The sequence below is a fragment of the Epinephelus fuscoguttatus genome, linkage group LG12, assembly GCF_011397635.1.
Source record: "Epinephelus fuscoguttatus linkage group LG12, E.fuscoguttatus.final_Chr_v1".
Taxonomy (NCBI): Eukaryota; Metazoa; Chordata; class Actinopteri; order Perciformes; family Serranidae; genus Epinephelus; species Epinephelus fuscoguttatus.
Window position 1 is genome coordinate 42,072,256 of NC_064763.1, and position 15,830 is coordinate 42,088,085.

Below are 15,830 nucleotides of genomic sequence, written 5' to 3' on the forward strand. Positions count from 1 at the left end.
TTTGGACTTGAACTGCTGTTCAAAAGTTACTGATCAGCTGTTAAAATGTTGTTTTATTCTTTCCTTCAGTTATATACATAAACCGTGAGAGGAATAAATTCTCTGAAGTTTATTTCCGACATACAGGATATTTTTTCCTACCTTTGGCATATTATCTCCTACAGTGGCTTGCAAAAGTTTGGGCACCCCTGGTCAAAACTTTGTCTACTGTCAGTAGTTAAGTAAGCAGAAGATGAACTGATCTCCAAACAGCAAAAAGTTAAAGATGAAACATTTCCTCAGTATTTTAAGCAACATCACTTTTTAATTTCAATCTTTTCCCGTTTCAAAAAAAACCCAAAATACGAAAATGGCCTGAAGTTAAAGTTTGGACACCCTGCATGGTCAGTGCTCAGTAGTGCCCCCTTTGGCAAGTATCACAGCTTTCCATACGCTTCATTACGTTTCATTTTTAACTTTATGCCTTTTGGAGATCAGTTCATCTTCTACTTACCTAATAATCACGGTAAAAGAAATTTTCACCAGGGGTGCCCAAACTTTTGTAGCTACTATACATACAAGACACTTTCTCCTGCCAACTGGACGTTGCCTTTTCGGGCCTCTGTGATAATAGCCACTATGACAGAGATGAAAACTGTATAATTCAGACACAAAATGTATTACTGACATTTGAAAAGAAGAAGATTGAAATGAGAAGGTGTCCCCATAGTGTCACATGACAGGGAGAGTACTGTGTGAACTCAGAAGATTTTTTTTTCAGTGACCCAGTTAGTGTGATTTTCTTTGGGCCCATTTTCCTCTAATCGGTTAATTGACTCATCGTCTCTGTGATCTGAAACAAAAAAACCCCACAATCAATCACAAATCAAACACTATATTTTCAACATCCGAGCATGTGAGAACTGAGCAGTGCTCACACATACTTCATGAAACAGGCTCCAGGTCTGACTGTTTACAGTCAAAAACTGCATCTGAGTGAGAATTAAATAAGTTTATTACATGCAGTATATTTGTTTGTTGTGTATTTTTTTGCATATCCTCAAAATGTGAAGGCACAACTGTCTAAGATGAAAATATTGATAATACAGCAACGGTACTGAAAACTGCTGTCACATGATAAAAATGATCAATTGATTTTCACTTCTTGTCAGAAGGACCAGTCATTGTTCCGACGGCTCATAATTCAGAAACCTCAATAGCCTGAAAAATGTCCCATTGGCCTGAAAGCCCGTTAACCTTCACATAAAAAGTCAGCAGTAAACCACATTTAATCACAAGCCGTCCAACAGTTAAGATGTTTCTGTTTTTGTTTTCTTCAGTTCAGGTTGAGGAACGAGAGAAACTGAGAGCTGTGATTATATTTAACGTTTGTTTAAACCTGTTGGATGTGATTGTGAACACACTGATGATAACACTGAAATAAAAGATGAATTCAGTCCAGGTGAACTGTTTGTCTTCCCTGTAACATCTCTGTAATGTCACCTTTAAAGGTTCTGTATGTTACTTTCATAAATCTTGTTATCAGTGACCCCTCTCTCTGAGGACGTTAACTGTCTGTACTCTGTAGCTGCGAGCGGGCACCTGGGCGTTGACCAAAATAAATAACCATCATATAATAATGTTACTAATGTTTCTATATTTCATTTGGACCATCGGCTAAATGATAATTTACTGTTTGAAAATTACTTTATCAGCTAAAGCTATGAAGCAACCAACAGCAGATCCAGGTAAAGCAGAGCAAAGCTAGCTGGCTAACCCTTCCTCAGTTTACAATTAGCTTATAGCCTAATCATTCCTGTCTTATCATAATACTTAAGTTAGTATCAAAATCATATTAGCTGGGGAAGTAATTTGGCAAGAAGCTAGCCAACTGACATATCCACTCAGATAGTATTTAAATGTATAAAAATGTTACTAAAGATCCAGTTTGTGCCAGAGAGGCTCCTGCACTTGGACTTAGTATCTAAGTCTATTTAAATCCTATATTTCATATTTCAGTGTTTTCCTCTAACATCAGGATTTCTTTTCAGCAGTGGGTGGTGCTAAAATTATGATATGGGGCGCTGAATTAAATGGATCAAACCACAAATAAGACAAGAATTAGTAAGCTAGCACAGTCTGCAGACCCTTCACCTCACTCCTCGCCTCTAGGACACTACCTCCCATGGAGGAAAGTGGACGGCAGCTCGGACCTTAGTGCTGTACCAATTTGAATTCAGCTAGTACAACCCCACCCTCCGGGTTCACAGCGGGATGGTGGCCAGCAGCAGCACGGGGTCTAAGCCGTGTAACTGCAGCAACAGAGGATTTGCTGATGGCATGGAGTCAGGTGGATCAGACAGCAGTCCAAAATCAGACCCTCTGAACTCTGTCTTGTTCTGGCTGAATGAGTTGCTAAATGTAGGTCCGTCTCTGCCAACTAAAAACACATTATCACTATATATTTTACATGTCACTGTTCCTTTAACATGAGTGTTTTTTTTCCTTGGTATCGAACCTGAGACGCCCACCTCTAGGACACTATTTTCCAGGAAAGTGGACGGCAGCTCAGACCTTAGCGCTGTTGCAACTTGAATTCAGCTAGCGCAAACCCCAGACACAGGGTTCACAGTAAGCTGGTGGTGGTCAGCAACAGTGCTGGGTCTAACCATGTAAAGGCAGCAACAGAAGGTTTGCTGATCCACAGAGGACTCCGGGATCAGATCCTTGGTGCTTGGGCGCTTGGTCTTGCTCTGGCTGAGTTCGAGCTGCTACAGGGCGCTGCGTGAAGGTTTATCATGGACCATCATGAAGTTAGAGGACTCCATTTCCTAGTGTTACTTTAGCTAATATTGCTCACTGTTAGCTTTGGAGCTAGCTGAAGAGAGGCTTGGGAACGTGTAATGTCACATCCTTTTTGGATTTTCCTGGATAATTCCAGTCTTTGACATAGAAGTCAGTCCACAGGCTGTTGGAGGCAACAGAGAAAGACGGGGAAGTCTTTAAGTTATGTAAGCCACCCACTGGCAATAAAAACAATAATACATGTAAGAAGTTACATACAGAACCTTTAAATAATACAGAAACATCATAATACATTAAAATGTGACATTTAAAGTGTGAACACATTTCGTACAGTGTCTGTTCATCGCAGGACAGTTTGTTTTCTCATCAGGACATTTGTTTCTTTTTCTTCTTTGTGTTCCTGTTTAAAATGCTCTCCTGCAGAAACTCGAGGCAGCAGGTTCACTTTCAATACGAAGAGAAGCTGAAGAGGAGATGATCTTCCTCTCCGCTTCTTCTTCAGCTGTTTCTATTTGTGACTGACAACTTGTCACGATCTTATTTTTTCATGTCTTATGTTTACTTTTTTTGTTTTCACTGATTGATTTCTCAGGTTAAACAGAAGTATGTCCTCCCTTTGAGGCCTCTTCTCACTGCTTCCTTGTCCTTTCCTCTCCTCCCTCCTTGCGTCCTTGCTCCCTAGCTGACAGGATCCACCACCAGCACTTTACACTCCCTCTTGGCGATCTTGTCCAGCGACAGCAGCGTCTTGTCCTGCGGCGGCAGGTAAAGCGGCCGGCCGACCGGAGAGCCAACGGGAGGAGTGATGGCCCGCCGCTCCATGGCACTGCCCGTCCTGACACACACAAACACAGACAGACACACAGACACACAGACACACACACACACACACGGAAATCTGATTGGATGAAACTTGGTGGGGATCATTACAGCAGTTGCGATGATAAGGTAATGCCCACAAACAAATTCAGGGTGATTTTCTTCCTAAAGTCTCTGCATGATCTTGTCCCGCAGTCCAGATTACAAAAAATAACAATGTACATGTACCTCAGTACTGAAGTACAGCACTGAGGTATTGCGTCAACAGCCAACGCAGCCAGGGTACCTTGCACGTCATATTTTGATGTAGAAAGTCCATGACCGAACGTCGATGTGTGACGAGGTCGGAGTGAGAATGTGTTGATCACCGGCCTCCCGAGTGAAAGTCGGTGCTTGTTACTCGGACTTCCAACACCTTTGCCTACGTTGTTGTCTCGCCACGTTTCCCCCTTACAGCGCCGGGGCCATTAAACAATAACAGCGACCAGCTGCGTATCATGTCAACATGAAAGGACGGCTTTTTTCGTCTGTGTCTGACACAGAAAGTCACTGACCAAGCACTGTATTTTGATGACTTCAGAGTAAGACCAGGTTGCGTCTCCACCCCAAAAAGGCTGTGAGGCCATGGTCTGCGTTATGACATTCTGTAGTCTCATTTAGCCGCTTGTTAGCAACCGTCTTTTTTAAGACACATAAAAGCTTTTAAATTCACAGTAGGGTATTTGCTGACATATTTCATGTTGTAGAACAAAACGTGAAACACACCCTGGGTACCTTGCATGTCATATCTCGTGGGGAGTGGAAAGTCCATGACCAAATGTTGATATGTGGCGAGTTTGGAGTGAGAATGTGTTGTGAAACAGTATCCACAGTCTACAGCTAGATGAGTAAATAAAATAAATCTTCCCGGTGTTTCAGGTCGTACCTCATGATGTGGGATCGAGACGGCTGCTGGTGGGAGAAGGACTGTGATCGACCCAAACTGGCCTGGTGTCGGTCCAGCAGGTCTCGAACCGCCGGGCTGGACGGGCTGTTTTTACCTGGACGGTGACGAGAGGACACGACACGCTCAATAACTTTAGCATCTTATTTACACTGAGTGGAATATTCTAGAGCTGCGCGTATTAGTCAATCGACAAAATCAACAGAAAACTATTTATCAAATCAACACTTCAGTGAGTTCTGATGCTTTTTTTTGTCCTACATGAAAATAAAATGAACAGCTGTGTATTTATGAAGTGATCATCAACATCTCAAGACATCACCTGGGGCTCTGGGAAATTACACTGCAGAACATGTTTCACTTTCATAAACTAAATGATTAACGGAGTGAATAAAAGGCAGATTGACTCATAAAGAAATAATAGTTAGCGCAGCTCTAAAATATTCATAACAATATCAAAGGATGTTTTTCTGTTACGTGAGAGCGGCCGAGCATCAGGCGGAGGGTTGGACACCGAGGCAGTGAACTGGAGCTTCAGCTTCATGTGTTGGCTCAGCTGCAGATAAACACAGAGGGAGTTAATGAGAGGAGAGAGCTTCTTCAGGATTAAATGTGTTTGAACTGGTCTGAGATCAGAGTCAGCGTACCTCATACAGTCCTGGTTTGAGGATCTGAAAGGCCACGCTGAAGGACAGAGTGCTGCCTTTGCGACAGTGTCCGAGGTTACTGAGAGGAGTGTGACAAACCACAGCCGCCAGTGACGCGTCCTCACCCTGACCTCGACCTCAACACACACACACACACACACAGATATAATTATTGACATTATCATGGCTGTATGTGTTGTTGTGCTCCTTCTCCATCTCCTGTAGCTCTGCCCAGGTGTGTCGCCTGACGAGGAACACCTTCTCTAGTAACGAGGTGTTTAAGAGTTTTCATGTCTGATGTTAATAAAGCACGTGGATTTAATTGTTCTAAAGGTGTCTTATGTGGTTGATTTGGGTCAGTGGTGAAGTGGTGTTCTCCCCACAGGGCTGCACAAAGGTGTAACTAACAGAGGTTTAGTGGACACTCTTGGAGCGTTCGTTAGGGGCACTGTTGGAGTAATGAAATAAAAGATAAAGTCCGCACACCAGAAGCTGCTCCTTGAAAATTTATTCACGTTACGTTTCGGGCTCCTTCATCAAGTCTGATGAAGGAGCCCGAAACGTAACATGTGAATAAATTTTCAAGGAGCAAATACTTACCTTTTGGTCCAGCACCCAGCATTAAGTTTTTTTGGGATGTGCGTGCTACCTTTACCTGTCACTGTTGGTCGGTTATTCACCACACTCCCAGAGCGCAGAGTGACTCTGGGCACAGATGGAGCAGCAGAACATCAGGCACAGTCAAAACCTAATCGTTCATTAGGTCGGAGGTGAACTAACCCTCCCTGCTGACACATAACACTGGCTCTGTGAAGACGTGAAGACTAGACAACATGTCTCCAACATGTCTCACAGTCTAACACTGACTGCTCCTCACAAAGATAAAAGAGTGCATCAGCAGACTGACCCTCTGGAGTCCAGACGAGTCGAACAGCCAGGAAGTCCTGCAGGTTGTTGAGCAGAATGTATTTGACCTTGAAGTGTTCCTTCACCTTGACGGTGCTGGGACAGCTGGCCGTCATGACGAACCGCGGCCGGTCCAGACGGATACTGGGCAACCTGAGAGAGACGGGAGGACAGTGGGAGGGTAGAAATGTGTTGATTTACAAACAGACAGTCAGGACACGTCCCTGCGGACATCAAGGAACACTGAATTCACTCATAACAACTTTAAAAGACACTTTAAGTGAACTGCATGTTGCATTTAAAATGTAACACACGCAGAGACGTGAGTGGGAAAAATGTAAAGGTCCTGCCTACACATGAGCTGCAACTATTATTGTCATTATTGATTAATCTCCAGATTATTCTCACAATTAATTAAAAAATACAATTTCCCAGAGCCCATGGTGCCGTCCTCAGTTTGTTTCTTTTGTCCAACCAATGTCCAAAACTCAACGACTCCTCAGTTACTGTCATAAATTCTCAAATTTAAGCAGCTGAAAACAGCAAATGTTTGACTGAAACAATTAATCCAATGTTAAGATAGTTGGGGATTGGTTTTCTTTAGATCTACTCTTCAATTAATCGACTAATCGTTAAAGCTCTCGTCTACTCAGATACTTTCATTTTCCAGTCTCCACAACTTTGTTTTATGGAAACCTTCTGTCCACACTAGAATATATAAACGACTCCAAACACTCGCCGGGCCAGTGGGTGGTGATAAAGGCTACGTCAACGATATGTCAAATACAAGAGAAGAAGATTCTGAGTGTGAGCAGTGAGCCGATACCAACAAATCAAATAATAACAAAACAGTACAAGCTAATAATTTCTTTGTTTGTACATATTTGAAACATATTTATTCAACATCTTTCTGGTGCACGAGGTGCAGTAAAACTGAAACGGGACTCGTGTGGACAAACGACGAGGTAAACAAACTGGTAGACCTCCATCGTTGTTGTTTCTGGAGCATGCTCATTCAAGCAATGCACCCAAATTCGTACATAACCCACATATTTTGAAAGGCTGCAATCACGTGACCAATGTGCTGCTGGCAGTAAAAAATGAAACAGTCCTGAAAAAACCTGACTTTCGCTCAGGACTTTCCCCTGGAGTCGCATGTTCGAATCCTCGTGACCTTTGAGTCATTTTACAGTACTTCCTCAACATGTTTCTTTTCCTAAATCTAACCACAGTAACTTTACGTTAACTACATGACTGTACGTTAAGAACGTAACGTAACGTCATTCATGGGGCACAAATCCGTAGGATATCATATGAAACACTCTATGAGAATATGTTGGCTCATTACACACAGCAACAACATGCAAATGTTTTAAAAAATCTGCACCTTAGAAGTCGTTTTGTAAAACTCAGTTTGTGGACGAGGGGCTAAAAGGTAAAGGAAAATATCTGATTTCATAGAAGTAGAAGATGATTGGTGGTTAAAATTAATTACAAATTACGCTTTACTCCCCTCCTGCTGGTGGCGCCCAGGTGACAACCTTCTTCACCTACCTGCTCAGTTCTTACCTGTAGTGGGTGTAGATACAGTTGGTGAAAGGCATCTTGGGAGTCGACCACTGCAGTACAGCGACCAGGGGAACCTCCAGCCCCTTCAAAATAAAACATACGGAAAACTAACATGTTGTAGTGAGATAAAGGAAAAGTTCTGACCACAAGAGGAGTTCATACAGGTGGAATACAGGATATACTGAAGCAGTGTAGTCGAGTCATGAAACATGGACCTGGAGACAAATGTTATATCATGTATGTTTTTCAAACGCTGGAGAAGAAATTGAGGTTTATCAAAAAATTGTTTTCCACTTTCTGCAAACTGCAATAAAACATTTTTCTCTCTTGAAGTAAATCATGTTTTCTAAGAACCAGACAACAGTTTTTGTCTCTCAATATTTGGATTTATAGATTTCTAAACATGTTAAACCTTCTTTAAACTGGGACAACTTGGCAGAAAATATATAAATCTGCTTTTCAAAAATGTCCCGACCAAATCAGGCCCCAATAACCACAGAAAATCTCACAAAGACCATAGTTAAACAACAGAAATAAAGTCAATGATAAGAAAAACATAAAAGATCACAAACCTCGTTGGAGTCGTCTTGCGGCATGTCATTGAGGTGAAGCTGAAACAGGAAGTCATGCTCCTCCAAAGCGCTGAGCATGCTAGGAAGGCGGCAGGCCAGGCTGTCCACCCTGCAGAAAGACGCCATGCCGACCTCACCGGACTGATGGCTACAGAGCAAGACACAAAGCAGTTTGAGCACCATCACATTAAACCATCAAACTTGTGTGAAAACTGAGATGTAAAGACTCGCAACAGAGGTAATACTGTTTAATTTAACTAAGCAGACGGAAACAGGGTGTCATGTAAGGTCAAGTTCAGACCAAAAATTCACAACGAGACGAGTTGAAACAAACAATTTGGCGGTTAACAGGAAGTGACCGCCATGAGACGGCGTATCATCTCTAGTCAACGACTCTCTGTGCTTCTGATCTGTAATGTCGACAGGAAGTGACCACCATGAGACGGCGTATCATCTCTAGTCAACAACTCTCTGTGCTTCTGATCTGTAACGTCGACAGGAAGTCACCACCATGAGACGGCGTATCATCTCTAGTCAACAACTCTCTGTGCGTCTGATCTGTAACGTTGACAGGAAGTGACCACCATGAGACGGTGTATCATCTCTAGCCATCGACTCTCTGTGCTTCTGATCTGTAACGTCGACAGGAAGTGACCACCATGAGACGGCGTATCATCTCTAGTCAACAACTCTCTGTGATTCTGATCTGTAACGTCGACAGGAAGTGACCACCATGAGACGGCGTATCATCTCTAGTCAACAACTCTCTGTGCTTCTGATCTGTAATGCTGACAGGAAGTGACCACCATGAGACGGCGTATCATCTCTAGTCAACAACTCTCTGTGCTTCTGATCTGTAACGTTGACAGGAAGTGACCACCATGAGACGGCGTATCATCTCTAGTCAACAACTCTCTGTGCTTCGTTCTGATTTGCAGCTTTTCAGACTTATTTTGTGGCTGAATATAATTTGTAGCTTCTTAAAATCTGAATGAGGATAGTGATAGTGAGATACTGGCTACAGCGATGAAACAAAACCAGCATCAGATGGACTGTATTCATAATCAATACGCCACAATAATATAAATAACCAGCGCCAATTCATCAGTCAATGAGAATGTGTGTGTGGGCAGGGCATAAGCACATACAGCGAGCAGCAGCAGCGACCCACCGTCTCACACCGGCACAACACGCCATCTGCGGTCATTTTGACTTGACCAGTGGACTTCACTACAAGCTGATTGCCTGTTGAAACAGGTTGGGGGAAACACTGTGGGTCAAGGACGAAAGTTAAAGTGGCAAAAGTCTGTCTGAGGCGGGCGGGAGGAGTGCTGGATGGGTCCGTCAAACAGACTTTCACCCGAGAGATTTCGACTTTCGTGTCCCGTACGATTGTAATGCCAAACCCTGTTCTTTTTTCCCTTAACCCAATTACATGTTTCTGTTAAAAAACAAAATACATGGAGTGCTACTTGGGTGTAGAAAAGGGTGTCCCTCTGGCGCTCTTCAGTTTAGGGATACAAGTAGAACTTAAACGAAGAGATCTGAGGCACTCAGAAGGGTGATGATTAAGTTAAGTTCTACCTGTTTTTGTTGTTGGAAAGGAAAAGGAAAAAAAAGTCAAATTGTGGTGTTGTATTGACGTAGTGCTTTTATTTTGAAAGAGACTGTATCAAACTGTACATTTCCTGTGAAAACAGAAGTGTATTTTGAAAACAGACAATGCATGTAACAGGCTGAAGTTGATGCTGCGTCCCAGAACGTCAACAACCAACACACCCAGGGTACCTTGGACGTCATATGTGGACGTGGAAAGTCCATGACCAAATGACATATTTCCCCATCACATATATGCTCTGTAAAGCGCAGACTTCACTGTTGGTCCATTTGTGCGTTTCAAGTTTTTCTTTACCAGCTGTTCAAACAGCTAATAGGTTTTTAATTAATTTTAATTAGTGCCAGCTGCATTCAACCAATTACCACATACTCATAGTTCCTCTTGTGCTCGGGGAGTATAGTCTGAAATAGGAGCTAAAAAAGTCCCTCAAAATGACGTTCTAAGAACTGTGATAATTCCTCGTTCTTGTGGTGTGAACACGAAATAAAACCACGGTTTACAACTATAAAAAATTCCGTAAGTGCCTTGTGTGTTACCAGTGCATTAATTTAAAGTGGTAAACAGACGGTTTCACTGGAGCAACTCAGGAGCCATCCATAATCAGGACTGAACAGAAACCCTGCAGCCAATCAGAATCCAGTATACACCTGGATCACGATGTAACACATGATAAAACAATACACGTCAGACATGACAGAACTCCACATGTTTCTGTACGTACCACACGTTGTCCACCAGCAGCACGGAGCCATCCGGCATCATGGGAAGGTAGGAGGCATTGAGGTTTGGTAAAATCCGAACGTCCCGAACACTCACTTCCTCCTGTGAAGACTCGTTCAACACTGACAGGAAGGAGGAATAAGAATAAGTATTTTAGTTGTAGACCAAAGTGTTCAAAACTCTGAAACAAAATACTATGATAATTCACTTTTACCAAAGATTATTTTAATGGCTTTTTTGTGCCGACCACACAGGAAGTGTTTCAGCGGCTGGCAGTGGCTTTTTGTAATAATTTTAATACATTTTTGCCTTAGCTCTCCGAACTCCTTGAGATGAAAAAACTTCAACTCAGAGTGGAAAAGTGCCCCACGTCACCTCTGCTTTTTTTCCATTGTCCAGTGGGATGATCTGAGAGGCTGTGTCACTTCCTGCCTTAACCAGATTCACTGCTTTGTCCTCTGCTCCACTATTTTTACATTATGAGCCTGTTGGTCTGGTGTGAATCCCATAATAACAATATAAAAAGAATGATCGCTGACCTTTGAGGACGGCGAGGTGCCTCCCAGAGACGGTCATCTGTTTACAGCGGACAGTGGGAGGCGGCAGGACGGTCAGAGTGGTGCTCACTGTGGACGGAAGCAAAATACATGTTAACTAACCAACAATTAGTTTTATTACAGATTAATTGTTCAGTCTGTGAAATGTCAAAAAAAGTGAAAATCGCAATTTCCCAGAGTCCGAGGTGATGTCTTTGATCTTTTTTTATGCGACCAACAGTTAAACACCCAAATAATTTCAGTCTAAGATCATACTGGACAAAGGTGAGCAGCAAAGCCTCTTAGCTAAAGTTGTGTGTGCGCCTGCCTTGAAAAATGCGTGAGGTCCCAACATTCCTCCTTTATGAATACCAGTTTATGTGGCCATACACGTCATGTATTTTGCACCCTAAAATCAATGGCTTTCAGCGTAGACGCGCGGCACTCTATAGCCTTTGTGACGCACATGTGTTTCTGAGTGCCTGTTTGCCAGTTCAACTTTTGGAACACAGCAGTATGGACCGCATGTGACGAGGAACAACCAATCACAGCTGGGAGAAATCTTTCCTTCTTCAGTAAATATCAGTCTGTGATAAATACGGAGGAGAAGTTGATCATGTTAGTGCAGAGCTGTCACGTCTATCCCTGAGGCCGACAAACAGAAGATCAGCTCTGCTCTCAGGATTTCAGGTAAGTTGGCCATGATGCTGTGCATGTTATGGTTGCTTAACAACTTCAGACGCCACCTGCCTCCACGCTCTTGAAAGTTGGCGTGAAAAGAAAGACGCGGCACATGTACGGCCCCTGTGTGTGCAGAAAGGCGTAAGCGTGGGTACACATTGTTTAAGCGTCTGGCCCCTGGCCGTCACGATGGGGACACGCTGCCTCCCTCTGTCTCCAGACTTGGTTTTAAGCATTACAGACCAGGAAATGGATTAACTCATGAGGGTCCTCACAGGTATGAAAGCAGAAAGGTGTGTGTGTAGTACCCTGAGCTTTGAAGGTGTTCAGGTCGTGTCTGAAGGTGTGTGTTGGCTCTCGTTGCTGTAGGACGCTCAGGTAGCCGAGCTCCTGCACCTCCGCTTTCTCTGCCTCTTTCTTCCACACCGTGACCATCACCTGAACGCACACAGAAGAAGAAAACTGCTGACCAAACATACTATACTGACTCTTAAAGGAATAGTCACCCAAAAAATAACCATTTGTGTATTAATAACTCACCCTGTGTAACACTAAATCTGTGAAAAAATTTCAGGCCATAGTAGCTCAGCGGGCGTCGCATGTATGAAGCCAACAGGCTCATTTGAGATGAGTCAGGCCTGCGCGGATTCGATCACCGGCGATCGCAGCATGATGCAGTTTTGTGTCTGACTTCATACCAACTTGCTCTGACGCCATACAAAAGTGGACAGCGATAATCTCGTGAGATCAAGGCGATTGCAGTTTTTAGAGTCAGGCCCTGCAGCAAGATGCAGGCCGATCTCATCCAGTGAGTCTAATGTCCTTGCCACAGTGGCTGTGGGTTCAGTCCCAACCTTTGCTGCATGTCATTCCCCCTCTCTCCCCTTTAATACTTAATGCTGTCCTATTGATTAAAGACAAAGGCCCAAAAAATAGTCTTTAAACGACAAAACGTGGGGTGTTGGTTGCGTAGAGGATAGTGCTGGCGCCCCATGTACAGAGGCACCACCCTGCTGCAGCGGCCGTGGCCTGCAGCCCTTTGCTGCATGTCATTAAAAAAAAAAAAGCAAAACACAACAAAAAAACAAAGAGGAATTAAAGTAAAAAGATTCAACATAACACTGGGTGAGAAACTGATATACAAATGATTATTTTATAGGTGAAAATTCTCTTAATGTTTAAATCCTTAACCTGTCTCATGTCTTCATGATGTTGGAACTCTGTGAAATTATATAAGCTTGAAGGTTTCTAGAAGCAAACCACAGGTCCCCATTTCGCAGTGGACCTAAGATCAATTTCTTGGATCCCACCTGAGTTTGCAAACAGCTTTTACACTTCACCAACAGACTGTGAGGGAGAACAGACGGACAGATGTTCCTCCTGACCTTGACTTTCAGGGTGCTGACGGGGAGTTTGTCCAGAGACACGGTGAGGGGGAAGATCACTTCATCCGTCAAAACCACTGGCTCGTCCAGAGGAGACTGACATGGAGACACAGACACACTGATGAGAAGTCATGATGAACCCTTACTGAGCAGCAGCTCAGGGTTCAGTAACCTCAGCTCAGAGGTATTATAAATATATGAAAAAAAAGTGATGCAGTTTGTAGATGCCAGCGTCAGCAGAGGGAAGCACTGGGTGGAGAATGGCACTGATGTTCACTTATAACTCACTCCATAACATAACTTTTCATGCATGTACAGCACAGCAACACACTGATGTTGGGCAGGTATAATGTGTGCACCATCTTAGTATAGCATGTTAGCATGCTAACTGTTGCTAATTAGCAGTAAACAGAGACCAGCTGAGGCTGAAGTGAATGTCATCAGTTCTGCAGGTATTTGGTCATAAACCAAAGTGTTGGACATGTTAACATGTTGACCTGATGACAAGTCAGAGGATCACTAAAGTTTTTACAATTCGGGCTTTGACCTGCAGGTGACACTAAAGGATAAATCAGGAGGGAGCAAAAGTCGGAGGGGTTCATCCTCTGGGGATCATGAATGTCAGCACTAAATCCATCAACAATCCATCCAATAGTTGCTGAGATATTTCATTGGATATGTTAGAACTCTGACCTGCCTGTGGCTCTGAGGGATAAGTAATGAAGGCATCAACTTCAGTATGATTTGTCTTTTGGGAATGAATCATGAATGTCTGCACAAAATTTCATATCAATCCATCCCATTGTTGATGAGGTATTTAGTTCTCCTTCCTTTCTAGACAATCAATGTGAGTCTCAACACTGCTGTACCTGAACAGGCGCCCTGCGGAACTCCCTCGCCGCCGTCCCAGATGAGTTGTGGATGAGCAGAGGCTTGCAGTCCCGGAAGCTCCGACACCGGGAGTCCACCCTGCTGCCGAGCGCCGCAATGGCTGCCTCTGCTGCTGCAATGTAGTCTTCCTCACCGTCATCGTTGGCTTCATCCCCGCTGCTCTGGTAGTCGTGGTGATGCTGGTGGTGGTTGCCCCGATGGCGGCTACTTTCACCTGGACTCACGCTGGCCACGGCACACAGAGAGCCAGCCAGCTCTCTCCACGCCCGGCTACTGGCCGACTCTGTCCCAAAACCGGCTGCAGTGCCGTCTGTGGCCCCTGCTGGAAAATCATGTGCACACACAGATGAATTCATGCTTGTGACAATCTTGATTGGCTACAGTCATTGTATAATCCTGACCCCCTGATACTGTCTCTGCTTTTAGCCCTGATTTGGTCCAGTGTTTTTAATATTTTGGTCCTGGTTTGGCTCAGTATTCTGCAGAGTATTAGCCCTGGTTTGGCTCAGTATTCTGCAGAGTATTAGCCCTGGTTTGGGTCAGTATTCTGCAGAGTATTAGCCCTGGTTTGGCTCAGTATTCTGCAGAGTATTAGCCCTGGTTTGGGTCAGTATTCTGCAGAGTATTAGCCCTGGTTTGGTGAAATATTGTCCGGAGTTCTGTTCTTCATTTGGTTTAGTGCTCTCTGGTGATTTGGTTAAATCTTCTCTTGGGATTTGGCTCTGGTTTCATCAATATTCATCACATACATCAACAATCATTATATCAAATGTACCCTGTTATTGGGTTGTGTTTTGTCCCTGCTCTGACTCTGTATGACAGATATGACCTCTGCACAGCGTCTGGTAAAAACAAAGATGGAGAAAGGTACAGAATGAATTTGATCTAACAGCAGGATTCCCTCCGTGTCGCCTTGAATTCACGTTGAGTAAAATATAAAATGATGTAAATATTGTTTAGTCTCATCACACTGTGAGTCCCTCTATGAATATTAGAGGACATTAAACATCAGCATGCTGACACCACGGACTCAGTACTGATTAACGCACAGTGATTGGCTGTGTTACAGAGACATGAAACATATCTCGGTTTATCTTTCTCCCTCCTCCCTTTCATCCTGTGCCGGTCGGATGTGGGCATCCTCCTCCTGCCCTCCCACCTCCTCCCCCTTACCGGGGCCGTGCTCGGTTGGCGTCGCCCCAGCGTCCCTGCAGCGCAGCACCAGGAGAAAGCGGACCGTCTCGCCCAGGTAGAGGTGACTCCGGCGGGGCAGAGTGCGGTACCGGGCCGGGTCCGACAGATCCGTGATGGGCACCGCCGGGAAATACATGAAATACTCGCACTGCGACTCCATCATCTGCACCATGACGACGACCGGAGGAGGCTGAGCGAGCAGGGACAGGACCGGAGTCAACAGACAATAAAACACACACACTTCCTGTCGTCGCTTTCAAAATAAAAGCACGCACATTGTCTGGGTTACAGAAAAATTAGACCAGTGCGCCCCGCAGTGGTTTGTTATCAAAAACAACAACAATACTGTCAGACATCACAGGTTATTGAAAAGAACACGAAACATGTCAGGATAATTGTCAAAATACATAAAATAACAAAAGACAGCAAATATAAAGTGGTACAGCAGGTCCATGGACTTCTCAACTGTCTCATGGTTGACCTAAACATGATATCACTGAAAGTTAACTAACGTGATTAAGAAGAAAAAGATTGTGCTTCAGGTTGGAAGAGATAAAGGAGATGT

The 15,830-nt window shown here is 43.9% G+C and overlaps 1 protein-coding gene across 1 annotated transcript; it reads right to left on the reverse strand.

The window, feature by feature from the left end:
• Positions 1-80: 80 nt before the first annotated feature.
• On the reverse strand, positions 81-15,455 carry LOC125898662 (trafficking protein particle complex subunit 14-like). The gene is made up of 13 exons (XM_049592497.1): positions 15,245-15,455; positions 14,050-14,393; positions 13,181-13,276; positions 12,104-12,233; positions 11,118-11,204; positions 10,580-10,700; positions 8,241-8,388; positions 7,669-7,751; positions 6,101-6,252; positions 5,194-5,330; positions 5,024-5,102; positions 4,529-4,643; positions 81-3,619 (listed from the first exon to the last, which is right to left on the reverse strand). The coding sequence occupies exons 1-13, from the start codon at positions 15,435-15,437 to the stop codon at positions 3,463-3,465; spliced, it is 1,842 nt and encodes a 613-aa protein (XP_049448454.1). The 5' UTR covers positions 15,438-15,455; the 3' UTR covers positions 81-3,462.
• Positions 15,456-15,830: the final 375 nt, after the last annotated feature.

Bases quoted from the DNA above. Each gene is read 5' to 3' on its own strand.
- LOC125898662 (XM_049592497.1), bottom strand. From the start codon at position 15,437: ATGGTGCAGATGATGGAGTCGCAGTGCGAGTATTTCATGTATTTCCCG. The intron at 14,394-15,244 runs GTAAGGGGGAGG...ATGATTTTCCAG, and splicing joins GCCAACCGAGCACGGCCCCG to CAGGGGCCACAGACGGCACT. The intron at 6,253-7,668 runs GTAAGAACTGAG...CGTCTCTCTCAG, and splicing joins TGTATCTACACCCACTACAG to GTTGCCCAGTATCCGTCTGG.